This window comes from Merops nubicus, unplaced genomic scaffold (genome assembly GCF_000691845.1).
Source record: "Merops nubicus isolate BGI_N331 unplaced genomic scaffold, ASM69184v1 scaffold177, whole genome shotgun sequence".
Lineage (NCBI taxonomy): Eukaryota > Metazoa > Chordata > Aves > Coraciiformes > Meropidae > Merops > Merops nubicus.
The window spans coordinates 71176-97878 of NW_008622332.1; the positions used below are offsets into that span (position 1 = coordinate 71176).

The 26703-nt window shown below is 37.6% G+C and overlaps 1 protein-coding gene across 1 annotated transcript in view; it reads left to right on the plus strand.

The window, feature by feature from the left end:
• COL12A1 (collagen, type XII, alpha 1) overlaps positions 1 to 26703 on the plus strand; it is a 102108-nt gene that overhangs the window by 69320 nt on the left and 6085 nt on the right. The window contains exons 31-46 of the mRNA XM_008944742.1: positions 209 to 373; positions 2230 to 2268; positions 2356 to 2494; positions 4654 to 4796; positions 5172 to 5281; positions 9596 to 9745; positions 10934 to 11011; positions 11570 to 11656; positions 12530 to 12583; positions 13116 to 13211; positions 15172 to 15225; positions 16664 to 16717; positions 17950 to 18003; positions 19252 to 19323; positions 25726 to 25761; positions 25865 to 25931. Coding sequence (XP_008942990.1) covers positions 209 to 373; positions 2230 to 2268; positions 2356 to 2494; positions 4654 to 4796; positions 5172 to 5281; positions 9596 to 9745; positions 10934 to 11011; positions 11570 to 11656; positions 12530 to 12583; positions 13116 to 13211; positions 15172 to 15225; positions 16664 to 16717; positions 17950 to 18003; positions 19252 to 19323; positions 25726 to 25761; positions 25865 to 25931 — 1398 coding nt within the window. The remainder of the gene's footprint in view (positions 1 to 208; positions 374 to 2229; positions 2269 to 2355; positions 2495 to 4653; positions 4797 to 5171; positions 5282 to 9595; positions 9746 to 10933; positions 11012 to 11569; positions 11657 to 12529; positions 12584 to 13115; positions 13212 to 15171; positions 15226 to 16663; positions 16718 to 17949; positions 18004 to 19251; positions 19324 to 25725; positions 25762 to 25864; positions 25932 to 26703) is intronic.

The window sequence follows — 26703 nt, forward strand, 5'->3', positions numbered from 1 at the left end:
TGAGCTTTGATAAGGTGAAAGGATATCCAGAAATCATGCTAATAATGAAGGCCAGATAAAAGACTAGGTAGAGCATGAGAAATGAATGATAGAAATGGTTTGTGAAATACTGGCCTGAAAAATGGTAGTGTATGTTTACTACATTTCAGGTAACAGGTTTTTTTATAAATATTTAGTACATTTCAAGTAACAGATTTATTTTTTACAGGTTTCAGTGTCTTTGTGGTTGGTGTGGCTGATGTAGATTACAATGAGCTGGCCAAGATTGCCAGCAAGCCCAGTGAGCGTCATGTGTTTATCGTTGATGACTTTGATGCTTTTGAAAAGATTCAAGATAACCTCGTCACCTTTGTGTGTGAGACAGCTACCTCAAGTGAGTAGAGGACACAGCTTTCCCTTTTCCCAAATTAACACATTTGCTTATATACTGCTACGGTTGTGTGGTGGGTTGACGCTGGCTGGATGCCATGTGCCCACTAAAGCTGCTCTGTCACTCCCCTCCTCAGCTGGACAGGGGAGACAAAATGTAATAAAAAGCTTATGGGTTGAGATACTGACATGGGGAGATCATTCACCAGTTATTGTCACAGGAAAACAGACTCAACTTGGGAAAAAAAATTAATTTATCTTACTACAAATCAAATCAGAGTAGGTTAATGATAAATAAAACCCAATCTTAAAAACACCTTCCCCTAACTCCTCCCTTCTTCCTGGGCTTAACTTTACTCCATGTTTTCTCTCTCTCCTCCCCAGCAGTATAGGAAGATGGGGAATGAGGGTTATATTCAGTTCATCATACGTGGTTTCTGCCGCTTCTTCCTACTCGGGGGGAGGACTTTTCACACTCTTCCCCAGCTCTTTTGTGGTGTCTCTCCCACAGCAGACAGTCCTCAATGAATTTGTCTGAAGTGAGTTTTTCCCACATGCTACAGTTCTTCATGAACAGGTCCTGCTGGCAAATCTGCTCTGGCATGGGATCTTCTCTTTCCATGGGTCCACAGATCCTGCCAGGAGCCTGCTCCAGCATGGATTTCCTGCAGGGTCACAGCCTTATTTGGGCACATCCACCTGCACCATGGGCTGCAGGGAAGCTCTGCTTAGATGCCTGGAGCACCTCCTCCTCCTCCTTCTCATCTTAGTATCTTCAGAGTTGTTTCTCTCATATATTCTCACTCCTCTCTCTGGCAGAAGTTTCTGTTGTGCAAGGTTTTTTTGCTTCTTCTTAAATATGTTATCTCAGAGGCAACACCACTGTTGCTAATTGGCTCAGCCTTGGCCAGTGGCACGTCTCACCTGGAGCCGGTTGGCATTTTCTTGGTCTTTCATGGGGGAAACTTGTGGCATCTTCTTACAAAAGCCACTCCTGTAGCCCCACTGCTAACCTTACCACACAGATCCAACATAAGTTGCCATCCCATTTAAGGTACATTAAAAAGAAAAAAAAAGCTCATAGATAGATTTTAGGTGTCATAATAACTGGACACAGTTTAAGGGAGCACATTACTTTTTAAAAATTTTGAAGTAGGTATTATATTTTATGTAGTCTTGTCTCACATTTCAGAAGTGGTGGTATAACAGAAAGAGGGTAACAGTCAGTGAAAACTACTGCTTTTTAAGACTAAGTAAAATGATGTTTAATGTGAACTAGGAAGCATAACAGATCTCTTATTTACCGCTGATCTAGGGATGCTGAAGAGGTGCAGCTATAGTGTGTGATGCTCTTTTAAAATTATCTAAATAAGTTCAGTTGTTTACTCAAATTACATCCTTCTATGGCAAAAATGAGGAATTCTCAGGCTTGTCATGTGCAACTGTGTACTCCCTAACTGCCTCATCCGCTGGCTCCGGAGTAGCCATATAAATCTGCAGTTTTTCCTTGTGAATCTGACAGCTATTATGAAGCCTGACTCATGCCTTAAATATTCATGGAAAGACTGTGTCATTATGCTCCTTTCTTCGTATGAATTAGACTCTTAAAATATTTGGGGTGTTCATCTGTTATTCCATAACATTTGTCATGATAGAAAAACTCTACTAAAAGTAACAAGTAAAGATCTTCTTAATGGTATACCTACCACAGAACATAACACAGTATAACAAATGTAACAGAAGTTGGCTGATAATTAAAAATAGCACAGATGTTTTGGTAATAAAACTTTCTGAAGTGTATATATGTTCATATCCTGTTGTTTTTGAGTTTTCAATTGTATGTTATTTCATGTCTTTTAGCTTGTCCTCTTATTTACTTGGAGGGATACACTTCACCTGGTAAGTAACTGTCTTAAAATTTTGGCATAGGTTCATTTCTGTCCTTTACAGCTCTACAGTGTTTTTATTTTCTCTCCGGATTTAAAGGTTTCAAGATGCTGGAATCCTATAATCTAACAGAGAAGCATTTTGCTTCTGTACAAGGCGTATCACTGGAATCAGGCTCTTTCCCCAGCTATGTAGCATATAGACTCCACAAAAATGCCTTTGTCAGCCAGCCAATACGGTAAGTAAACCTGAAAAACTCCTATTTAGGGCAAGCAGGTGAGGAAGGATTAACACAGTTATAGATGATAGAATTTGTATCTTACAGAAGATGCATTTATTTGTGTGGGGTTTTTTTTGTTTTTTTTTTTTTTTTAACTGAACTCCAGGAAATACACTCCAAAGAACACCTATCACCATTTTCATTAAATGCTACTCTATTTATTCTGTTACAATCTGTTCACTATTAATCCAGTTGCGGCTTGTTGTTTTTTGAGACTATGCTTCTTAACCATTTGAATTGCAGATAATCCACAGTTTGCCTTTAGGAAGTTGAACAACAGCCTCCTTAGCACAACGATCTCCACCTTGCCAGAGAGAAATGGTTTCATTATGGAGGAATAAGTGCCACTTTTTGCAGAGGCATCAATTGTACTGCAGTAGGCAGCACATTGATGTCATTGATTTTGGGTAGTTTCTCCTTGAGTTGCCATATTTGGCAGATGGAGTGGAGTTTTCATGGTCTTAGAGCTTGATTATGGAGAGGTAATATATGGTCATTCTTGCCAACGTTTTTTTTTCACAAACTCCAAAAAGACTTAATCAGCAGTTAGCTTTACTAAGAAGGGAACAGTACCCCTCTCTTTTTACATTTGTTCCTTTCTCGGCTACTTAAGATTTGAAAAAAAAAAAAGTCATTCTGAGTCAGAGGAGAGGCCTGAAGATAGCCCATTATTCCTATTAAATTTAAAGAAATTTAATCTTTCTTTTTGTAAAAGCCTTTGAACCTTTCTGCAATTCTGCCAGATTGAGTAAAGATCAGATTAGAGGTATAATAGGTGAGGTGTATGGTGAAATAGTTTCTTTTTCCCAGTCTTCTCAGCACACAATTTTAGAAGTGAAGGACTTGAGGACTTTTTGAGTTCATTGTTTGCCATTACTATTATGTGGGGTGATAGTTTTCTGACAGCCTGCATTTTTATGATCGAGAGAAGTACAGATAATCCCAGTTTTGCAACCCTCTTTCATTAAGATAAACCTTGCATTTAGCAGGATAAGATGATAAAAAGACAATAAAAAGACAAACTCCCTATTTATTTCATTATTTTAAGAGTGTTATGATACATAGTCTGTTGTCTGCTCTAAGAGGTGGAAGTAGACTTGTCAAAGTATTCTGGGCACTTATTTTTCATGAGAAGTCAGAAAATAAAACTCACTTTAGAAATAACTATCCCACCAGGACAAGCGTCCTCGTCCTGGTGGGATAGTTATTTCCATATCTGAAATAATTTGATACCTGAGTTCTAAACAGTGTTGCTGTATCTACTTTAATATTTTTGTCCTTGCACTGTGCTGTGTGGTGGTGTTGACTTAGTGATATGGCTATTGTTGTGGTCTCTGTAATTGTATGGGTACATCAGCTTTGCCTAAAATACAGAGTAGTACTTCTCTTCATTTTGAGGTTTCTATGTTTATGAGGCCAAATTCCCTTCTCAGTTCCGTTACATTGCTTAAGGAGAAACAGAAGCTGCCTCCTTACATTTCCCTTTCTGCATTCCCTGTCTTCCCCTTCAGAAAACGTTGGAGGCCATTAACTCATGCTCTTTTTTGCTTTGGCTTTCTCTTTTTTTTATGTCTTAACAGTCTGAACATCAGAAATCTAAGCCTCAGCCCCTGATGAATGGGGTGCAGTCCAAATACATCACCAATTGCAGAGAAATAAAGTATCTCCTTCACTGTATCTGTGCCTGAAGGGTAGCGATAGTTAAGTGCTGTTTTCTGTTGCCTGTGCAAAACAGGCCAGATGAAAAAGGAATAAAGCTGTGGTCATTTTTTTTCTGTACTTATCATCAAGGAATTTAAAATATGAGTAGTTTATACAGAATCTTGCCGCAAGAATACATGTCCAAGAGTTCTTGGTTGTATTCTGGCTTCCTCTGTAACCATGGTGCCGGGGTCAGTTGAAGACAGGCTGTGTGTTCATTTTAACAAATCACAGTGTTTTTTATCACAGAGTTTTTTTCTGTTTGAGAGCCCTCAGTTCCATTAAACACTGTGATTTCCCTCATTTTTATGCTCATGATTTACGCTCATGTCTTTTCCTTGAAAAAGAACAAATTATGAAGTTCTTTTTCCTCATGTGTTTCCATGTGACAAAATGCCTTCGTATTGTCTTCACAGGGAGATTCACCCAGAGGGATTGCCACAGGCGTACACGATCATCCTGTTGTTCCGCCTGCTGCCCGAATCCCCCAATGAGCCTTTTGCGATCTGGCAGATTACAGACAGGGATTACAAACCACAAGTTGGAGTTGTGCTTGACCGTAAGGATGATTGTGCTTATTGCATGGAGAATTTATATGTTACATTACTTTGCATGCATTCTGACCAGATATTTCCAACCCTGAAACATTCCTACATGGTAAAAGAATTATTTTTAGTTTTAAGATTTCATTTTGGTTTTGCTTTGTACACATTTTTTTTTTTTTCAACTAAAAATAATTCATCTAAGCTACGTTTCAACTTTGGTATTACTTCTAAAACCAAAGGAAAATACCTATGTACTTAGTCAGTAAGACCATCCATAACCTGTGTTTGCCCAGTTGAGTAGTATACTACGTTTCATCTCCAAGTGTACTTTACGATGGTGGTTTCAGTAATACGTATGAAATGAAATGTATTATTTTCATTTATTGCAGCTGCCAGCAAAGTGCTGTCATTCTTTAACAAAGATACAAGAGGAGAGGTTCAAACTGTGAATTTTGACAATGATGAAGTAAAGAAAATATTTTATGGAAGCTTCCATAAGGTAAAGGATTGAAATGATGAATATTGTTTTCTGAATTGCTGTTCATTGAAACAAAGGACAAGCAGAAGTAACTGTCAGTTACATCTGAGCCTAAATTAAATAGTTAAATTAACTGGGCCTAAAATATTCCAAATTAATGTTAACCGAGGAAGTGACAATAGTGAGATCATATCATCTATATGTGATGTAGAATTTCAAATTGTCAAAATGGCTACTGAAATCCTTACACGTTAGTGCAGCTGTCCCCAGTCGTGGTAGTTTTCTGCTTGCTTTTCTAATTTTATGCACCAAATTGTGAAGACTTGATTGTGCCATGTTTCCTTAACTCTAGTCATCAGGAATTGTTTGACTCAAGCTACATATATATCTAAACCACAATTTAAAAAAAAAAAACAAAAAACCTTGCTGTGTTAAGTATATATGTTTAGGGCAAAAAAAGTGACTAGCAATTACAGAATTGCAACATTTTTGGTCAGCTGAAATGCACATTCTCATGTTTTCATTTGTCTCCTTTGTGTTTAGCTTAGTTTTCTTCTGATGCCTAAGTACAGCTGAAGTATAACCTTTGTTTTCTTTACGATACCCTCTCCTGCATGACTAGTCAATAGCAGCATTCCTTTGAGGATACTGATACGAGGTTGCCTCTGCCAGCTTGCTGATAGTAGAGGCCACATTGTCAACCTAGCTCTGCTATGCTGAAAGCAGGGAAAGATAGCTGGTGCCAGCACTATAATCTTTTGTGATTTCATCTGTGTAAAACATGGATGACTATGAAAATCACTTAGTACTATAAAAGCTATTAGTTTCCTCAGAGTTTGACAGAGGATAATTTCCCAAACTGCTTCTATGTTATATCTAATTATTCTTGTTTTATGATTTATTTGATGGCTAATTACTTTTACCTATGTTTATTTCATTGACTTTGTAACTGATACTTATGAGCAGTCTTGGATCACACCTGCATTAGGCAGCCTTTATTTGCATTTGGCTTTTTGCCTTTTTTTTGATAGCTTAGTGGGCCAACTGAATTTTAAGGAAATGTATTAATGTACTGGAGTTAGAATAACTATCAGTAAATGCTAGGTTTAAAAATACTGTTTTGGTGTAGGAGTTGAGTCATCACCACAAAGTACTTTTAAGACACAAACCAGCATATAGCAGGCCTCATTTTGTGTATTGCTGTGAGAGCAGAGACTTCCCTTCTTCAAGTCACTGGTGTTAAATTCTCTACATGCTGGACTGGCAGCAGGCTGTGTGTCTGACACTAATTTCATTGACATTTAGAGTCATATTTTTCCTTCTAGTTCCTCTAAATTTTTGGAGCACTTACAGTGAAGCACTACTCATTTATCAGAGCAAAGGGGGAACAACCTGCCATCCCAGCAATACTAGCAGTTATGTATAACTGTTTTTTTATATTTGTTAATGAAAACCAAAATAAAAATCCAGGCTTTTGTGTACTTTTAATAATCAAATACACTCACATATAACAAAAAGCAATCCTAAGATGCCAAACTATGTAGAGAATCATAGAATGGTTTGGGTTGGAAGGGATCTTAAAGATCATCTAGTTCCAACCCCACTGCCATGGGCAGGGACACCTCTCACTAGACCAAGTTGCTCAAAGCCCCATCCCATCCTTCTCCTATCAATACAAGTCCTTCAAAAACAGCCATTTGCAAACTATCTTAAAACTCTGGAACTATGAATTCTTGCTTATGAGACTATTTCTTAAGCAAAAATGTATCAGTTCTTTAGTGCAGTGTGTCTTTCCTCTTTTCCTCATAGAAAGGGATTAAAATTTCAGATTTTGATAGAATTTAAAGTACCTGGAGTAGCCTTGATAAAAAGAGCTGCATCTGGGATTTTTTCTCCATGTAGTTGGGCTGACTCCTCTTGATTCTCTGTGGGATGATTACTGAGGTTGCTATATGAGTCAGGCTGTTCATGACAGCATCATGGGATTCCTCAGCTTATGTTCCAGGAAAGCCTTATATATCAGCCATGTTGATTAGCTCTTAATAAAGCATAGCAGTAGTTTCAGCTGGATGAAATAAGGCAAGTAAGATTAACACATTTCAAAAGGTACTTTAGAAATTTCCCCTACTGCCCAGTTTCAAAGAAATGACAAATCTTTAGAATGCAGGATGATGTTTTCAGAAATATCAAACATTTTTTGTGTTTTTGATTTGATGACTTCCTGGCTCATTCAGTGAAGCACAGTTAACTACACCTAACTGTGTAGGGAACTTGAATACTTTGCGTAGCATAGCTATGGTGAAAGCTATTGAATCTGGCAAGTCCCATAGGAAAAATCCTGCCTGCCTGAGACAGTCATTAAATTCATAACTGAATGTTTTGGAGAGACAGATGATGACTTCTTTCTTATTCCTACCATGCTAGACTTCATTTTAGATTGCAGTTTCACAGTAGTTAGCCACAGGAAATTTGATAATGAATGCATGTCTTTCTGCTGATGTACATATGGGGTAGTAATTTTCTTAGCTTATTGATGTGGTTCATTCAGCAGTAGATCAGAACACCATCAAACTTTATCTTAGAAGGAGTCTGGAGAGAAAGACTAAAGTGTGTTTTCTCTCTTAAAACCTCAGTGCCTTCTGGCACTAGAAATGGTCAGAAGTTATGCTTTATGTTGGTGTGTTAGAAACTGAAGAGAATGTTTCTGTTATAATTTAGTTGAAAACATAATGTAGCAGGATCAAATACAGAGCTGTTTTATTTACTGTAAATACTAGATACCTACTTTTATTAGATTTATGCTTGAGCCATGAGATTCAGGCTGGAATTTCGAGCTGATGCTATTTTTAATTGCTGGGATCACTTCTTTGGATAGATAGACGATGCTCAGCAGTCATTGTTGTTTTAATATTTTCTAGTTGATAGTCTCATTTGGCATTCTGATGTGGATTTACCTCTCTTAAGTTTTGTGTGCTACAATGTAGCAATATACATTTGGTATGCAGATGTCATTTACTTTATTTAAATTGTGACAAATACGTAACATTCCAGTAGAAAGACTCACATGTTAGGTACCTTTCAGCATAAGTAAATCACATCTGTGATGAGTTTAAAATGTTTGATGCATTAGTTATTCCGTAAAATTTAGGCAAATAATCAAATGTCTGAGTATACACAGCACTGAGAGATTAACTGTGATACCAATGTAATTTCCACTGTCAAAAAGGGAAGGCAATTTCAAAAGTCTTACTTCCAATTAGATAAAGCATGAGCACATAATGTTTAAAGAGTTTTTGATAAGCTATGGTGGTGCCTTGGTGACAACTCCACATGGGAAAATATCTAATATGGAAAAAAAGAGCAAATTCTCAGGAGATTGTTCAGGCGCTTGTTGACTCAGGATATTTAAGGGTATCTCTGCTTCAACTTTATGCCAATTTTTTTAAGCAGTCATGGGTTATGTACTGTGGTAACAGAAGCTTTAAAGCAGAAAAATATACTTCAAGGATTCTCTACTGCTGATCTTACTGTGTTGATAATTTAACAATGACATAGATATTATGATGTTGTATATAAAATATATGCAGTGTGTATCTCTTCTCCTGGTAGACTTACTCTCCCCTGCTACAGTCAGGCTTTTCTCCCTCCTGTTTCCCTTATTTCTGATAATTAACTGCTTCACCTTCTTCTCTGTTTCCCCCTATTTTGGCATATGTTTTTGTAGACAAACTTCTCTCTCAGAAATTTCTCTTTTTCATCTTCCATTATTTTGTCTTTTTCTGGGCAAGCTTCTCTGCTCATTTCATGTATCTCAATGGAACTAATGCCTCTGGTTGAGTCATCTGTGGAAACTGAACCCTGAATCTTTGGATCTGAAACAATCTGCTCTCTGAACTATAGACAGTCTATTAGCTTGTGGGCAGTCACAGACTCATAAACCTCTTGTGTGGTCCCAGTCATCAGAAGAAGACAGGAAGAGCTTATATTCTCTTTCTCTCAAAAATTATTTTTTATTTTTTACTTTTATGCTATCCTAGAGCAAATGACAGGGAATGTATTTAAAATAGATATTGTAGTTAAACTATGACATTAAATAGTTCTTCTTAGCTGTGCTTGTATATTCATCTTACTGACCTTCAACACATTTTAAAGAGCTTACTAGTGTCATAGACTTCCCTGAGTTTGAATTTTTCCACCCATTGAAAGTAAAGCACAATTACTAGGAAGAAAATTTAAAGCAGTATTACCTAAACAGTGAAATACTGTTAAAATATTAAAATAAATATGCTTATATGCATTTTCTAAATATTAATTTAAACTTTTTTTTTTTTTCAGGTCCATATTGTTGTAACTTCATCAAATGTTAAGATTTACATTGACTGCAGTGAAATACTGGAAAAACCAATTAAGGAGGCTGGGAACATCACAACTGATGGCTATGAAATACTTGGGAAACTTCTGAAAGGTGACCGGAGATCAGCAACAGTAAGCAATAAGCAGTAATTCATTCATTAATGCAAACACTTGAAATTTTCTGAGGAAAGAGATTAGAGATTAAGGATTGCTAAATAACAAGAGTTGCACTCAAGGCTTTCAAGTGTCCGTACTGCAAGACCAAATACGTTTAACTGAGAAGTTTTGTATATATAACTTCTAATCCTAGCAGAATTGCAAGTACAAAATTCTAATAGCTGAAAGTTGCATCCAGATAAATTCAGACAAGAGTGGAAATGTTTTTTTAATAGGGAGAGAAGTTTGTCATTGGAACCATTTACTGTAAATTTTCCATCACTGATGAACTTTAAATGAAGATTTTGGTTTTCTAACAGACATTTTCTAATGAACAGGTTTAAATCCTGGCAAGTCCTATGGTCTCTCTCTATGTACTGTGTGATCAGAGTAATCCCCACTGACTTTGTAATCTGTAAACCTGTAATGAAAAAGTGGCTGTTGCTATGAAGAGCACAAAAATTTTCTTCATGGATTAAGTATACTTAATATGTTATCAATGCTATTACCTGGGCTTCATATTAGAAGATTTAAATCTGCAGTCTGACCCATGAGTGCAAAACCTAACTGCTGAAGAAGATTCTTGGCATTGTCCACAAAAGGTCTGGTTGTCTGTATTGAACCATAATATCATAGCTCTTGGGGTGAAAAAAAGAGAGGGAGCTGCTTTTACCATACAGTCTACCTAAGGTTCCTACTTCAGCCTTTCTGGAGAACTTTTCCCTGCTAATGTCAGTGGAAAGTTCCATACATGAACTTGAATTAATGTATGACCCAAGGACAGCAGTCCTTAGAGCTGGTCCAAAAGTTTTTAAGCCAGATTTCATGTTAGATTACACAGGCACTCAGCTGATGTAGAAATTCAGCTGTATTATTCATTAAGTATTGCAAAATATTTCTTGAGTCACTTTCTTTGGTTACCTTTTACCCCAGAACAAGAACAAGCGTTAGCGCTTGAAGTTTTTGTAGCTTCATGTTTTGGTTTTAAATTTTGTATTATTTTCAGATCACTTTTCTGTCAATGTCAAAAAAAGAAGTGAAAGTCTGAATTTTCTTAGCTACATGAGAAATAAATTGTTTGATGAGTAATTTTTAATGGTAATGTCCCTAGATTTCATAAATGACAGATGCAGTATCTTTCAAGAGTCCTTCTTTGTTTTACAGTTAGAAATCCAGAATTTTGACATTGTGTGCAGTCCAGTTTGGACTAGCAGAGACAGATGCTGTGATCTTCCTTCCATGGTAAGTATAAATGAACCAGAAGCTATTCAGAAAATCATTATTAATAGCAAATGTAACCATATCAACATTAGCCTGGTATTATACCTCGTGCTGACAGCACATCTAGATCAGAATCATCAGAGCGGCCAGTGAACAATGCTGCACTTAAGTCTTTTATGTCTGAGGGAGAAAGATTGTCGTGTGTTAGAACTGAGTCCCTTAGGAATGGTGGAAAAAATGTCAGTCATTTCAGTGGTGTCTAAGATCCTAGGTGTTTTTAATGGAATAACTATTATATTTTTATTTAGTCTGTTCTTAGATTGGCACTAAAAGGTAAATAGTCTATTCTTTGTCAGTGCAAGCTGATTGCCTAATGGATATAAATATTAGAACAACAGAAAATGAATTTGATTTTGTCTGCGCCTCTGTTGTTATTGTCTTGTATAGCTCAGAGAAAAAAAATTGCTAAAAATATGAAAGGTCCTGTAGAAGCATTTGGAAATTATTGTTTTAGAAAAGTATGTTACCACCAATTACTTGTCTTTAAAAGATCAGTAATAGTTGTAATTGAATTTTCAGAGAGATGAAGCAAAATGCCCAGCTCTTCCAAATGCTTGTACCTGCACTCAAGACAGCGTGGGACCTCCAGGACCCCCCGGACCAGCTGTAAGGAACTATTTGAAATAGACATATTTGCTGATTTTTACATTTATGGAAGTAGTTTTGTGTTGATGTGTGTTTTTGTGAAAAAAAGGTCAGTCAGGGAGATAGATTCTATCAACACGTCCATAACATCATGGTAATAATCTGTTCCCCTTAGTTTAAAACACAGCTGGGCAACTCCTACCACCTCTACTTGTTTATATAATAATCATTTCTCCATATTTCCAGTGTGATCACTGTGAATAGCTCCTCACTCTTTCATAGGTTGAAAGAATCTGGCCCAATGTCGGCTGTCTTGCACTTCGTGTACAAGGTATTTTTAATGGACTGTGCGAGTATTTTTCCTAAATAGAGAGTCAAGATTTCACTCCAAGGAAAGATTCTTTACTCTGTCAGGGAAATAAATTAGTTACTCTCTTTTTTTATATTAAGAGATAATATTCTGTGGAATGGACATGCTCCCACCGATTGCTTTGAATATAAGAGAGTTATACTCAGCCCAGTAGTTCTTTTTAATTTGAAACTACCATAAATGCTGCATGAGGAATTGAAAGCCCAGTTAGGTTGTCTGGCAATCTACTAGAGAGTTATACAGAGATGTTGATGAATATCAATTGAAGAAGTTAATATCTGCAGAGACAAAAATTACAATAATTTTTTATGGCCTGAATTGGCAAGGCTGAAGCTGATGTGGTTTACCTCAGATTCTAATGCATATTTTGTTCTAGTACTCTTTTTAGCAGTATGATCTATACACCTTAGAACTTTGGGCTTTCACATAAGAGTTTGATAAAGAGGGTTCATAATGCACACCTGTATTAGGTGCTTTTGCTTTCTCTTTATGAAATGAATTTTCTTTCCAAATATTCAACTTAGGGTGGCCCAGGTGCCAAAGGTCCCAGAGGTGAAAGGGGTTTGACTGGATCATCTGTAAGTACCTTTCTGGAATATATCTATGAAGTTGTATAATGTACATGCTTACCTGTATGAAAATTTGTATGCTTAGTTCTATGCTGAGTTAAGAATGGAGAAGAAAAATCTACTTGGAAATACGCCTATATGTTATTTGCATGCAGCCCACCTATTTGAGACTATATATACACAGACTATGTACATTTTTAGCCTTAAAAGACATTGACTACACATCAGGAAACCAGAGTACACGCATCAGGGTATTAATACACACTCTGCAGCATTATTGTGCTTTCTTCTGTACAGAGGAGACAGCTACACTTCTAATTAACACCGCCAGAAGGTGTGTATCGGCCTGAGACCCCCAACAAGAATCAGAATAGCTTATGAAAGGATATGCCACTTGAATAACTGTTTCCTCAATTTTTCTGAAGTATTAAATGTGTCTCCAGGTTTCTGACTTACTCTAAGTGTCTAACCCAAAGAATCTTGCAGTTAAAGATCTAAGAAGGGGTTGTCATTTACAACTATTTTCATTTTCTTCTTTAAGGGGCCACCTGGTCCTCGTGGTGAGACAGGTCCTCCTGGCCCTCAAGGTCCCCCAGGTCCACAGGGCCCCAACGGGCTGTCAATCCCAGGTGAACCGGTGAGTGCCCGTTCTGAGTGGGGGTGGCAGTGTGTGTGGAGTCAGAGCTGTCCATGGGGATGGTGGTTTTGGGAAGAGGGTGCCAGCTTTGTCCTAGTATTGATTTTTCTCTACAATGCAGTGGTACTATGAAGCAAGTCTCTTTTTGAAACAAATATCTTTTAACACAATAGCACTTTCTATCCTGAATGTTAGGTGTACTTATGGGATGCCTATGAAGGGACAAGAATCTAAACATTGTAACACACATTGTGCTACTCTGTTTTTAGTCTTACAGCTTTTCTGTAGAGTTGCTATGTCTTCAAGTTCTAGAACTCAAAACTATAAAACTGTGGTGCGGGAGAACTAAGCATGCCATAATATTCTGAAGACTGTCTCACAGATTTACATGTCCAACTTCTATTTTCTGAGCTTAAATCTGTAGCTGAAATTTCAGAGAGGCAATGAGTGCCTAGATCTAAGCATACAAAACAGACCTTCAGTCCTAGAGGGCTTTCTTGGCAACAACATGCATATTTTAGTCAGAGTCTACTTCTGATTTCATGCACATGTCTTCAAAGCCAGAGTAACTCTATTAACACTGATGAAGTTTCACCAGATTCTATTTTTTTTTTTTATAGCAGATAGCGTAGGCAAACCTTTGTCTATGTTCTGAATGTGTTAAGACTGCTTTTGCCATATTTTTATAAGTAATCATCCCTTCAAAATTAGAAGAATCTAATTTTGAAATTTCCTGTTTAAGATTATTTTGAATTTCAGTATAACTGGGAGCTTTTTGTATGAAGTTTTTGATTAAAATGTAAAGTTTATGGGGAAAAAAAAAATAGAATTGTTGTCTGATTGTGTGCTATTTCATTTTTCATTTGAAGACAGGTTACCTTCTCAGTCTCTGATGTAATTTGGGAAATGGAAATAAAATGTATTTTAAGTTATATAGTAGGTACACCTTCTATTTTATAAGGACAAAGTAGAAAGTTTTCTTTAATCAGTGTAGATGCTTTTCAGTTTTTTGTTAGATACCAGGAGGAAAAACTTGATCAAGATGACCTAGAGGTACCAAACAGCAGGAAAAGCCATACACTTTCCTTTTACATATGGAAAACAATAAATACATTTATTTGTCACACTTAGTTTAAAAACCTCTGATGAATGAAAACACCAACATTGGTGGAACTTCTCATTAGTTAACAATAAGTTAGAGTGCCACTTTTGAGTCATGTAGTTTCACTTTTCATATCAATTGCAAATCACAGTAGCAGGCTATTTTTACAAATTTTTTGATTATTTGTGTTACCAACAGTTATTAATGCTGGATTATCATTCAAGCCACTGTGGAAAATATATATTGTACTCTCAAATTTAGCTCATGTGGGTTTAATCTGTGCATTTCTACTACAGTGCTGTAGTGTATGTGGAAGGCTAGTTGTGAAAGGCAATACATTGCTTCTTTCTGTGCTTCTACACCTTGTGTCCGGGAAATCTGTAAAGCCTTTTAGATCATGGATTAGAGAAAAATAGTCATGATTCAAAAAGACCAAGCTCTTACCTTTGTGACTGTAGACAGCTCCATTCCTCAGTTAAGAAAGATAAGGGAGGTTGGGAGAAAACATGTAATGCTTCCCTGCACTCCTGCTTGTGAAGACATTGATATCAGTCTGTCTTACTGAAGTCTGTGTCACTTCCGTATGAAAATATGTGCCCCTTTCAAGTGTCAGCTTCCCTGGGCTTTTAATGTAATGGCAACTAGTCATGCTGCATTTGCAAATGTCTGTGAGATTATCAGCATTGCTTCTGTTAAGAGGTAAATGTGTCTTGATTTATTCCATAATACGTAGCTGGCTTGTGGATTCCTATGTAGGTTTCCTTCAGGAAATATTTTGTGTCCGTTTACACAAATTAATTATTTTGCTGATCTGTTTTGTAATTCAGAATCTCTGACAATCATTTATGAAAATTATAGGGTCGTCAAGGAATGAAAGGTGATGCTGGCCAACCTGGACTACCAGGGCGATCGGTAAGCTGACACTTAAGACAAGATGATGTCATTTTACACTATTCCTGATGTAGGCTGGCTGCTGGACAGCTGCCTTTGACACCACTAAGAGTCATGAGCTCTTCTCATACCTTCCTAAGCAATAGTTTTGGAAACATAATTATCTTACACTTAGGAATTTGAAATGTAGGAAATGGTAAACCATTCAATACGGCAAGAGTGAAAGAACAGCTGTACTGTGTCAAGCCAAGTGTCCATCTGGACAGCTATGAATACACAGGGACAGACCATTGGATTAGGAAAAGTACACTGATAACTCCCCAGGAAGGTCCCTCAGATTCTGACCACCTGCAGTTAAATGTCTTCTGGAAATAAAGGCTGCAGAATCTTTGCTAAACCCCTCTTCAGCAATGTTGTCTAATTGCTTTCTACTTTTGGATGTCAATTGGCCTTGGAACATTAATTCTTGCTTTCTAAAAGAAGAAAGCATTATCAAATTTCACTTACTTGCAGGTTTCTATATTGTAAACTAGGATCAGATTTGATAATCAGCCAGATATAGATAATTGATCTACACATGTGGTAACAGAACTAGTATTCCTCGGTTACTATATTGTCTTTGATTTTACTGGGGATCTAAAGACATTGTGGATTTAGTTTCATATAGCAGATAAGGTCAAAAATGGACCAAGAGCCTTATATTCTTTGCCTGTTTTATTAGTCCTTATAAGCCTGAGTAGTATTCATTTAGGGAATAGTAATGTCCTGTAGAAAAAAATCCTACATTTTGGTGTGCAGTGGGATTAGACAGAAAAGGGAGAACATGACAACATCATATAAAAGGTTGTTCAGTATTCTCTTCCTACAGTGGTGGCACTGATCCTGCAGCGTGTTGAAAGAAATTATTTCTGAGTGTCCTCTAGTGTAGCCTGTCTGATTAATTTTAGGTTTTATTCTCTACCTAGAAGATACAAGGAACAGAAGCACGGAATTTAGAATGTGCACAACAAAGCAGCAGACTGAAAAATTGGAAAATAGAGGGAAAAGAATAATAAAGGAAGCATCTGATTTTTGTTCCTTTAGGTACACGGATCAATCACTGTAGCTAAGCTTTAGCAGCAGGTGTTAAGGGATTACCTGGCATCTGTAAGTCATGCTTGCAAAGGTAATAAACCAGATATATCTGGTTTATGGGGAACAGTATTGAAAATGATCTTTGAAGTTTAACTATGGACTGGTAAGCAAATGGAAGTAAAAAGCTGAGTGAGGTTGAAAACTCTTCTATCTTGTATGTGAAATAAAAGGGTTCTCCTGAAAATTTGTTTTATTTATGTAAATGTCAAAAAGCAACACTGAAGACAGTTAAATATATAAATGTGTGCACATATACTGGAATGATTAGCATAGCAGTGATATTTGTTCTGTCATGGCTACACTTTATCATTCCTTTTTCCTCTAGGGAACCCCAGGTTTACCTGGTCCACCTGGCCCAGTGGGACCTCCAGGAGAAAGGGTAAGGTTTCCTTAGTTTGTCTTGTGAAAAGACCAAGTAATATGGTTTGGTTTGGTTTGGTTTTTCCCTTTCTTTATCATATCTTTATGTTTTCACATGCTTTTTCAAAATGAGTCCTTTTATCAGTATCCAACTTGGAGAGGTACGAGTGGAAGAACTGGATAAACCTAGGGGTGAAAACCTCCCCAGATAGCCATAAAATAGCCAGATAGGGTCTGTAAAAATTGCAGTGCTCACTCTTCTGACTAGATTCTCAGATGCCTGCACCCGTAGAGCAGTATGTCCATTGAGCATGGCTTTGCTGAGATACTCAGCCCTGCTGCCTTCCACACACTGTTTCTTTGAAACTCTGCTTGTCTCAAAGTCTGGGAGATGTATCTGTAAAGAATTTGTCTGTGCCATTCTTACTGTGAATGCCAAGTTTGCTTCTTAATCTTTGACTATCTGGAGCTAAGAACTTTTCTTTGGATGGGGGATCCTGAAATGTCTTCATACTGAAGGGTATGCACACAGGTATTTCCTTGTGGAGTTGATAAAATCCCTTTCTTCTCATTTGGGATCAACTAAGCAAATCCCTTGTCTTCATGGTGGCATACCACCTCTGAGATGACTGAAGCAATGATGCACCTTTACAGTCAAAATTAATAGCTGATATATGCATTTATAATTCTTTAGGGAGACTTGGTAGCCAGAAGTGAAAACAGACCACCATGTGACAGCCGATTGCCAAAGGACATACCATTAGATTAGTGGATCATTAGTGGGCCACAGACCACCAATGTTAATTTGTGAATGCTATGTTAGATTATTGAAATGGGATTTCTCAGTATATCTTCTTGCACGGGAAGTGTCTGAGAGGGAGGTTGTTCTTCATTTAAGTAGAAACTTCAGATTTTCCAGCTAAACTGTGAATGAAAGAACAGCAAAAAGGGAGTTTTGCTCCTCTGAGACAGAACAACAGTTCCTTTTCTTAAAAATCCTGAGAGAGACTCATTCCATCTTCAGTTAATCAACAGTGGCTGAACATCTTCTAAACTGGCAGAAGCTCATTGTTCCATAGCCTACTCCAACATTAGTCATGATAGCTATTTTTATAACTTACATTTTGGATAGGTTTAAAAATACATGCTAATAGTAATCAGGAGTGTTGCAGTTACATAATCTTAAAAGCCATTTTAATCAGGCTGCAATCTTAAGTTTTAATTTTTAATCATGCTTTTGTTTTTGAATAGGGTTTCACAGGAAAAGATGGTCCCACAGGTCCCAGAGGCCCACCAGGACCAGCGGTAAATATAATTTTGTCTTTGATATACTTAGACAGACAAGGCCTGAGCCAAGAGGGACACACATTGGCATTTTCAGTTTCTACCAAATATGAAATAGCTCCTTTGTTTAATGTCCTAAATGGATCTGGGAAACTCCCAGTAAGAGGTGAACAGACAGCTGCATAAAGTGTGTATTCACAAATGTGCATGAGAGTGGCTTTGAAACTGATTTCTGACAGTGTAAATAAGGGATGACAATAGGCCATGATCTGAAATGAATAGCTAGGTCTACTGAAACCAGTCAGCATATTATTTGTAGACTGGTGAAAAAAAAAAGTTGTTAATACAAGTTTTTGTTGACAAGATTATTTGAGGATTATTTTTTGCTTAACAACCTCCTCCACTGTATTTTGTGAGACAATGTTAGAAAAGGTGCTGGTTGGTAGAGAAAAAGATATGATGCTGGATCAGACAGCCTGAGATAGGCAAGGTGCTGCAGCTCCGTGTTTCTAGGTCCCACCAGTGATGAGGTGGAAGACGTATCCCCAATAGTCATACGCTCACAGAACATGTTTGCACCACGTATATTTATATAGAGAGGAGTTGCCAGGGCAGGGTATTATTTGGGGTAGCCCCACTCCCCCACAACTGTCTTTCTTGTGCTCCCTTGTGGGTGTGCAGATGAGCTTTTATCACATAACCTAACGCCAGTCTTTTATTTGTTCATATTTATCTAGTATCACTAGAATGACTTTTATGGACTTCTTCTTGTGGAGTTTTACGTGGAGCACAGACCTGCTATACGAAGATAGAAGCCAAACTGTTTTGTATTCCTTTAGGAATTTATCATTAAGAGCTATAGCAAAACCATATAGACACTCTCTGCATCTTTCAATCCAGAAATACCTGTTAAACTGTGGTGTTACATAAAAGGAGACATTTCCATGAAGAGACAAGCTATTATTTTTTGGCAGACAGTTTTCAGGCCTGATATGTATCTAACAGAGAAAAAAACACACTAAAAGGAGCCATCTTCAGTATTGCTTTGATGTTTCAGCTTCGCACTCAATACAAAATCACATTTCTTCCTAACATTAGACCATTGTGGGCTTCCACAATTTACAGAATCACAGAATGTTAGGGGTTGGAAGGGACCTCTGAAGACCATCGAGTCCAACCCCGCTGCCAAAGCAGGACCATCTAGTCTAGGGCAGGTCACACAGGAACGCATCCAAATGGGAAATTTACTTTATATGTCTTCTGCTCTAGGGTGCCCCAGGAGTTCCAGGAGTTGCTGGCCCAAGTGGAAAGCCAGGGAAACCAGGAGATCGTGGAACACCAGTAAGAAAATCATACACTTACAGTATCAAATTTAAAATTACAGTCTGTTGATGAATATGAGACTTCTCCTTGCTTTAAATACTTGTCTTGCAGTTATGACAGTGGTTAATACAGTGGAGCTGACCTAAGACCACAAGCCTTTTTTTCAAACAGTTTTATTTTTACAGTATGCCATTTTGCTGAGTTTAATAGTTGGGGATGGAAATTGTGGTCTCTGGTTTCCACTAAAAAGATTGTGGGCTATTATGTGCCAAGACATATATTCCTACACTGCATAAGCATGAAGACCTGGGTCAGCAAAATGACTGGAAAGGCATTGTGTGTGTGTTGTAAAAAAGGTGCTGAGGGTAGACACTTATAATATTACATAATCACTTCTGGTTTGCAAAGATTTTGTGTCCTTTCCAATGTGATTTCAAAACTATTTGGGAGTGGTTTTTGTGTTCTGCTCAGACCTTTAAAGTGCATCCTGAACAAGGAGAAAGAGCAGAAGGTGCTGCCTCCCACCAGCAGTTTCAAGGAGAAATTTGAATTGATTCATTTACAGGAGCTCTGAGAAATTATGCTTGAGTCAGGAGAGCAGACAACAAGTCAAACAAGAAGTCATGCATTGCTTGCACTTAATGTCTGACAATCAGCCAGAATTTTCCATCCTGCTTCAATGTCATTGTGTGTATGACAACTGGATGATTTGAAAGACTATATAGTGAGCTTGATGGTTATGAAGTGGAAGTTCCCAGGAGCACCTGGAAGCTGGGTTGTTCTTTCATACACTTGTTGAATTCAGTCTGCATTTGCCAGCCTACAAATCCCATTTCTCCTTCAAGTAAGAGGACACTGAGTGTCATAGGAAAGCACTGAAGCTTTCCTGCCTTTAGACATATATTGCTAATGTGATATTCTTGCTAGGTCAGATATTTAGTAGATACAGACAGGGCAGAAGGTGCTGTGGTTTTTTCACAAATGAACTTCAGACTACCAGGTGTATCTGAGTTTTCCTTTACCTGGGACACTGGATAGCTGACCCAGTTCAGAAGCAAAGATCTGCAGGTAAACAACATGCGTAGAAGGAAAGAGGGCTACAAGCCCAGTTGCAGTGCTTTTACAAAGCAATGCAGTCAGCTCCTGTCCAAGCACCATGTGTAAGTTCTCCTAAACTCTAGTCTGGAGTTCCTTTCAGTTAGAAATAAATGTAATAAATGTTTGGGGTTTTTTTTTTTTTTTTTTTTTTTTTTTTTCCCCCCCGTTTTTTCCCTTTTTTTTAAAGAGAAAAAAAAAAGCTTATGTTTCTAGAACAGTTCCCAGCTGGAATTCTGGCTTGCACCTTGCACAGATGTTTTATCAGACTCTTGGTGGACTGAATTTCAATGCTTTGCTCTGTGTCCAGTATTAGAATTGCCAAAGGTGCAGCATGATAGCCAAATGCAACTTGCAGTGTCATCAATCATATGTAGTTCAGGGCTGCCTAAACTTGTAACTTCCTGTCCTGGAGAAAGGTAATGAGGCTTCACATTGGCTCTGGTAAATACAAGTTGTAAATAATTTTCTACTAGATGTCACCATTTTTTCTTCTGCTTGAGCAATCTGTATTGCCGGTGCTATGCAATGCATGTCAAGTGTGACCCCTATAAAGCAAGGACTGTTCCACCCCAGGCAAAAGATACACAGTTACATGCAAATCATGAGGAGCCTTGGCGTTGTGAAGACATTCCCAGTGAATGCAGTTAGTTGGAGCTCTGTCCTGATGTGTTAATATCAACTACTAATGTGTTAAGCTGAGGCAGATCACACCACAAATGTGTGGCTGTAAACATTCTCTACCTCAGTATATACTTCTACTGATACATGAAGTGTTAACTTAATTTTCATGGAAATAGGAAATTGGACTTTTTAATCTGCTTATAAGTACTTCCAAAAGAAACTTACTTGTCTTTTCAGTGTAGTAACAAAATGACTGAAAAAGAACACAGATTAGTCAGTAATCTATTGAGAACTGAGCACTGGCTATCCTAGAGGAGACTAAAGGATCTGTCCTCTGTCCATCTGACCATAGAGCAAGAATTTGGTAGCATTCCATACACATATCGTAGGGTAACAACCACCAAGGGTATAGAAAGAGTCATTAAGCTAAAAGAGAATATTGCCTCAGAAAGAAACAGATATATTTTCTGTGAATAAATGTAATGGGAAATAGAAGATTTCGGACTATCTGACAAGAAAGTTCCAGTAAATTATAAGATCTTGGACTATAAGACAAGAAAGTTGAAGTACTGTTGTTTTATGGGTGTGAGAGTGAAAATGATAATGGATGGGTAGGCAGATTAAATTGGCTTGAGCTAGAGCTGTCTTGGTTATAAAACAGACACTTTGACAACAGGGTCTGATTTTGTGGATTTAGAAGCTCCCCAGGAAATAGTGCAAAGCATTCATGTTTTATATATAAGGTGCTGTTAGACTGATGCCTCCAGGCCCAAACAGACTGTGCAAACTTTTAGAGGGTAATCTCAAGCACGTAAGGGAGGTGTTTGTTGTGAGTTAAATGCAGGTTTGGGACATTTTCCACTCTCTGCTGCAATGTACTTATTGATCTTGCATCCATCTATACAGATATCTTAGATGAAGTCCCAAGAAGACACTGCTTTGGGAGCAACAGACTGGTTGTTCTTATGGGAGAAAACATTCTTTTGGGGAAAACAGTTGAGCACATTATCTTTTAAAGTAAAAATAGCAAAACTTCCTTTGTTTTGTCCTCCTTCAGAATGTTCTTGCAGCCTCAGCCTTTATCCCACAGCTCAGAAAAATCCCACAAGCAGCATAAACTAGCTTTTCCTCACACTGACCCCAAGTGACTCCCTCATTGCTGGATATCAGCAAAACAGAATGTCAGCAGCAGCTGCTGCTTCTCAAAATGCTGGCAAGCAGCTGGTGAAATTGCCCTTTTTTTTTGTCTATTAAAAGAGAACAAGCTGAGATTTAAGGAGAATATAACCAAATGGGAAGATGAAAATAGCAACTCAATTGCAGTTATAATTATTATTTTGAAATCTTATTTCTCAAATAGCCAGGTGGAAGATGAGCTTTGTTGCTAACGTAGCCAGTCAGCCTCTAATCTTCAGATTTTAAAATTAGTTCAGAATAGCCACTGAATTTCCAATCATAAGGCTGAGTCAGTGTATGTTTGCAAGGTAACAAACTGAAAAATGAGGCTCATTTCAGTGAATTGTAAAATTGAGTGTATTCCTTATAATTAAGGAATGGCCTTATCATTTTTTCTAGCTGGGGGACCTTTGTTGGCAATGCTTTGGAGCAATGTTGTGCTCTTGTTACTAGAGAATCTTCCTGCCTAACCAGCGTGGCCTGTGGCTGCAGACAGCCTGAAGAACTTTTCATAACTGGTCAGCAAAAATATTTTCAGAAACAGTCTATAGGATTTGAACACTTAAAGTTTGCTATTTTTTGCCCTCTTTTGTGTATAGTACTGATGTGTGAATGCTCTAGCAAGTAAAATCATTGGAACACAGCATTTTAAGTAATTATTAGAATATTGCTGGTGTAGTAGGCCAGAAAACTGAACCCTTATGCTTGCACTTGCTTAGTGAGTGAAGATGAACTACTTGATTTGCTTCTGGTAAAAACAACATGAGGTTGTTATAAGAAAGCCTTAGAGAGAATCAGAATACAATGAACAGGTATTATAAACATATGCTCAGTAGATAATTTAAAATTAATTGCATTCAGAGAACAGCAAAAATTGCCCAGTTTCAAACAAAAAAAGAAGATAATATTTTCCCCCAGATTTTCATGTTGTAACCAGTGCAAGTGAAAAACCTGAAACTCTATTCATTGAATATTCAGCCATGATAGTTTGTGACTGAGATGTTAATATCTGTTGAATTGAGAGACCGATTACTTGTCTTTTAGAGCTTTAGTACATCAGCATTTACCACAATGTTAATTATTTGAGAATGACAGATAGAAATGTCACGTTTTTCTGATGGCTTTGTTACAGTTTGTTTGTTGCTATGGCATTTACAAGTCTATGGTTTGTTTGAGCATGTGGCTGTGGTAAGCTAAAACTGAAAGACGGACCCTCTACCTGTGGACTTCACTAAGAAAGAGTATAGATGAAAGAGTGAACGGCAGAAGGAAAAGAATATTCATCGGTTTGATGGATATATTGTGCACATATTACTAACTGTCTCATTGATGGCATATTTTATTCCAGTGGCACATTAATGATGTTGCCATTCGAAATCTTTCATTTGAGTCTTCACAATTAATTTTACACGAATGGTCTGTTATGCATGATGTAAATGTACAGTATGGCAACTACTTAACTCAGTTATGGATGATCTGCCTCATATTTTCTGTGGCACATCATGGGGTAGGTGTATGTATCTGCTGCAGGAAGCTCAGATAGAGTACCAAGTTCACACCCTGACATAACCTGAGGAAATTTGTTTGCCCTAAAACTTGATAGAAGTCTGTGAAACAGTGCCATGCATATTCGAGCTGTGTCTGCTGTGACCTCAGTGGAATGATTTGTTGTCTCGTGTTGTTGAAATTAATTGTGGGTACCGTAGGAATGTTATGAAAAACAGCTGCAGCCCACACTTAGCCTTTGCTTTGATAATGGTCATAAACATGCTCCTTAAAGAAATACTACGATGTAAAAAACAGTAATACTTCAAATGTATGTGTAACTATGTGGAGAGCCAAATGCAGAGCTGCAGCTGACCAAACCAGTCTTTCACCTTTGGAATATGCCTTACATTCAAATAGTAATTTAGGCTACAAGTGAAGGTCTATTTGAACTCATGCTAGCCCCTTTTCGCTTAACTAAAAAAGCTCCTGTGCACTTTGGACACATTCTGGCAGGTGAGCTTATAGTAGGATTTTAGAAGGACTCAGCTGCGGCCTAACTCTGCATCCACCAAGATCACCTGTAAAACTCATACTGGCCACTTCAAGAGCCATTGTTTTAGCCAAAGTTTTTTTTGTACTCCCTGGAATTTGGCACACGTGACATTTGTCACAGTGAGTATTCCAGAGCATTGGAGTGACTATTCATGATGGCTTCCTAAACGGGTCTTGCAGTAAATGCAGTCTCCTTTCCCTTTCCCTTTCCCTTTCCCTTTCCCTTTCCCTTTCCCTTTCCCTTTCCCTTTCCCTTTCCCTTTCCCTTTCCTTGTCAAAATTAGGGGAATACTTTTGGATTTTTAAATTTTTCAGAGGGTTACCTAGTGGCTAAAACAAATGACTGTGAATCTAATTTTTTGCTTCATTTGAATGGAAATCTGCGATTTTTACTGTAGCTAAAATCATGTAAAATAGATCAATGCAAGTTCGAAACATCCGTCTGAGATCATTGCTGTCTATTTCAACAATTTTAAAAAAATCTATCATACCAAACATTGTAATTACATTTTCTGTGGAAAGTATTGCTTGCTCTCTCCATGCTTTTCTTTGCTGGTAGTGGAATGAATACAGAAGACTAAAATTTCAAAATCTTGTGTGAGAGGTGTGCACACACAATTTTATTTGCAGAGCAGGTTGTGTGTTCACATCTCCTTTTCAGCAGTTGAAGGCATCCTTAGAGTATACCTGATGCTTTTCCAGCCATAGACACACACACACACACACACACATATATATATATATATAAAAATTAGAATCAGTCCTTCTGGTTGGCTTGTTATGCAGTATTCTTGAAAACCACAATGCCCGCAACTGCTAGGGTATTCAAAAACAAATGGAAATTGCTGTTAGAAAAAAGTTAGTTCTTGACAAATGTTAATAATTACAAAGCAGCACAAGCTAAGACTTCTATGAAACTATTGTAAGACTAGAAATGGTTGAGAATTAGCAGAGAAGCTGTTGTTATAAATAGAATAAGCACTTAATGGCATCTCTCTCCATCTTATGTGTCATCTCTGCATGGCTGTTTTTCACTTAACATGGGGTCTGTTTCTTGTGGGTTCAAGGAGACAGCTGTAGATGTGTTATTCTTTCTAGCTTACCTCCTTTAATGATGAGATGGCTGAGACTTAAAATTAAACAGTCATTTATAACTCATACAAGACCATTCACCATTTACAGAAATGTAATGCTAGAAATTCAACTTTCAATTTGCCAGTGTGGTCTCTGTGTCAGAATACATCAGTTTCTTTGGCCCTTATTTGAATTTTTCCTTCAGATCTTTTCTCATACACAAAAGATTGTTACTTGTCCAGTGTTTTATGGCACCTGCTTTAGCATCTCTGAAATATAAAGTTCAAGCAGGGCCAGGTCTGTCTTCATGAAGGAGTCAAAACGTTTTCTAGAACTGCATGTCTCAAACCCATAGGTGGTGTGGAATAACATAACCCTTCAGATGTTCTATTTTTACTTTATTTGTTTTAGGGCACACCTGGAATGAAGGGAGAAAAAGGTGACAGAGTAAGTCTACTTTAAAGTCAGTTTTCCTCAGAATTTTTAGTAAAACACTGTCTTTCAAAGCACAGACATTTGCTAATAAAAAATTTGTTTTGATTTTATTTAGGGTGACATTGCTTCTCAGAACATGATGCGAGCAGTTGCAAGACAAGTTTGTGAACAACTGATAAATGGTAAACAGTGTTGCTTGCGTTGTTTTTCATGCGAGTAATTTACTACTTTGTTAAAAGAGAAAACAATGCTTTAAATTTAAAGTGAGATATGGACCACAAAATGTAGTGAGAGCTTGAGTGACCTGACAGCTGTCCAATGCAGATGATTTGGTGGAAAAAAATGCAGTGCTACACTTTTGCCAGATCCGTGTGGCTAGCTTGGACATGAACTAATTGGTGACCTTTGGAAATACATAAGCAAATCTAATGCTCTGTACAAGGAAGGTGACTTTTCTTTTGTCAGTCTGGTCCAATATTTCTTCATCTTTGTCATAAAATCAGTATACATTTTCTCATTAAACATGTCTTATCTTCAGGAGAAGAGAACTGGTACTACTGCAGCTCCTTTGCTAGCAGGAAGAGTCGCACGAATGTTGGGGAAATAATGTGCACAGAATCAGCTGTGCTATGCAAGTAAAAATGACATTTGTTTGGAGAAGGACTCCAAATTGAATTATAGGCCTCTACTGCCACAAAGCACAGCTCTGCAGCCCATGCAAGTGTTCTCTACAGAGACTTTCTCTCTGTCCCCGAGGCCATGCTTTTACTATAAACAGACCTGCTGATGAGGACAGAGACAAATATGCCCATAAATTGTTCTTAATATTATTTCTATAATGAGTAAGTGCTGACTGAGGTGAAGAGATACTTTTGGATCATTAAAAGTGTTTGTGTGCAGGAAGGAAGACAGTATGTCCAGTATATCTGTGATGCTGCTGTTTAGAACATGTCT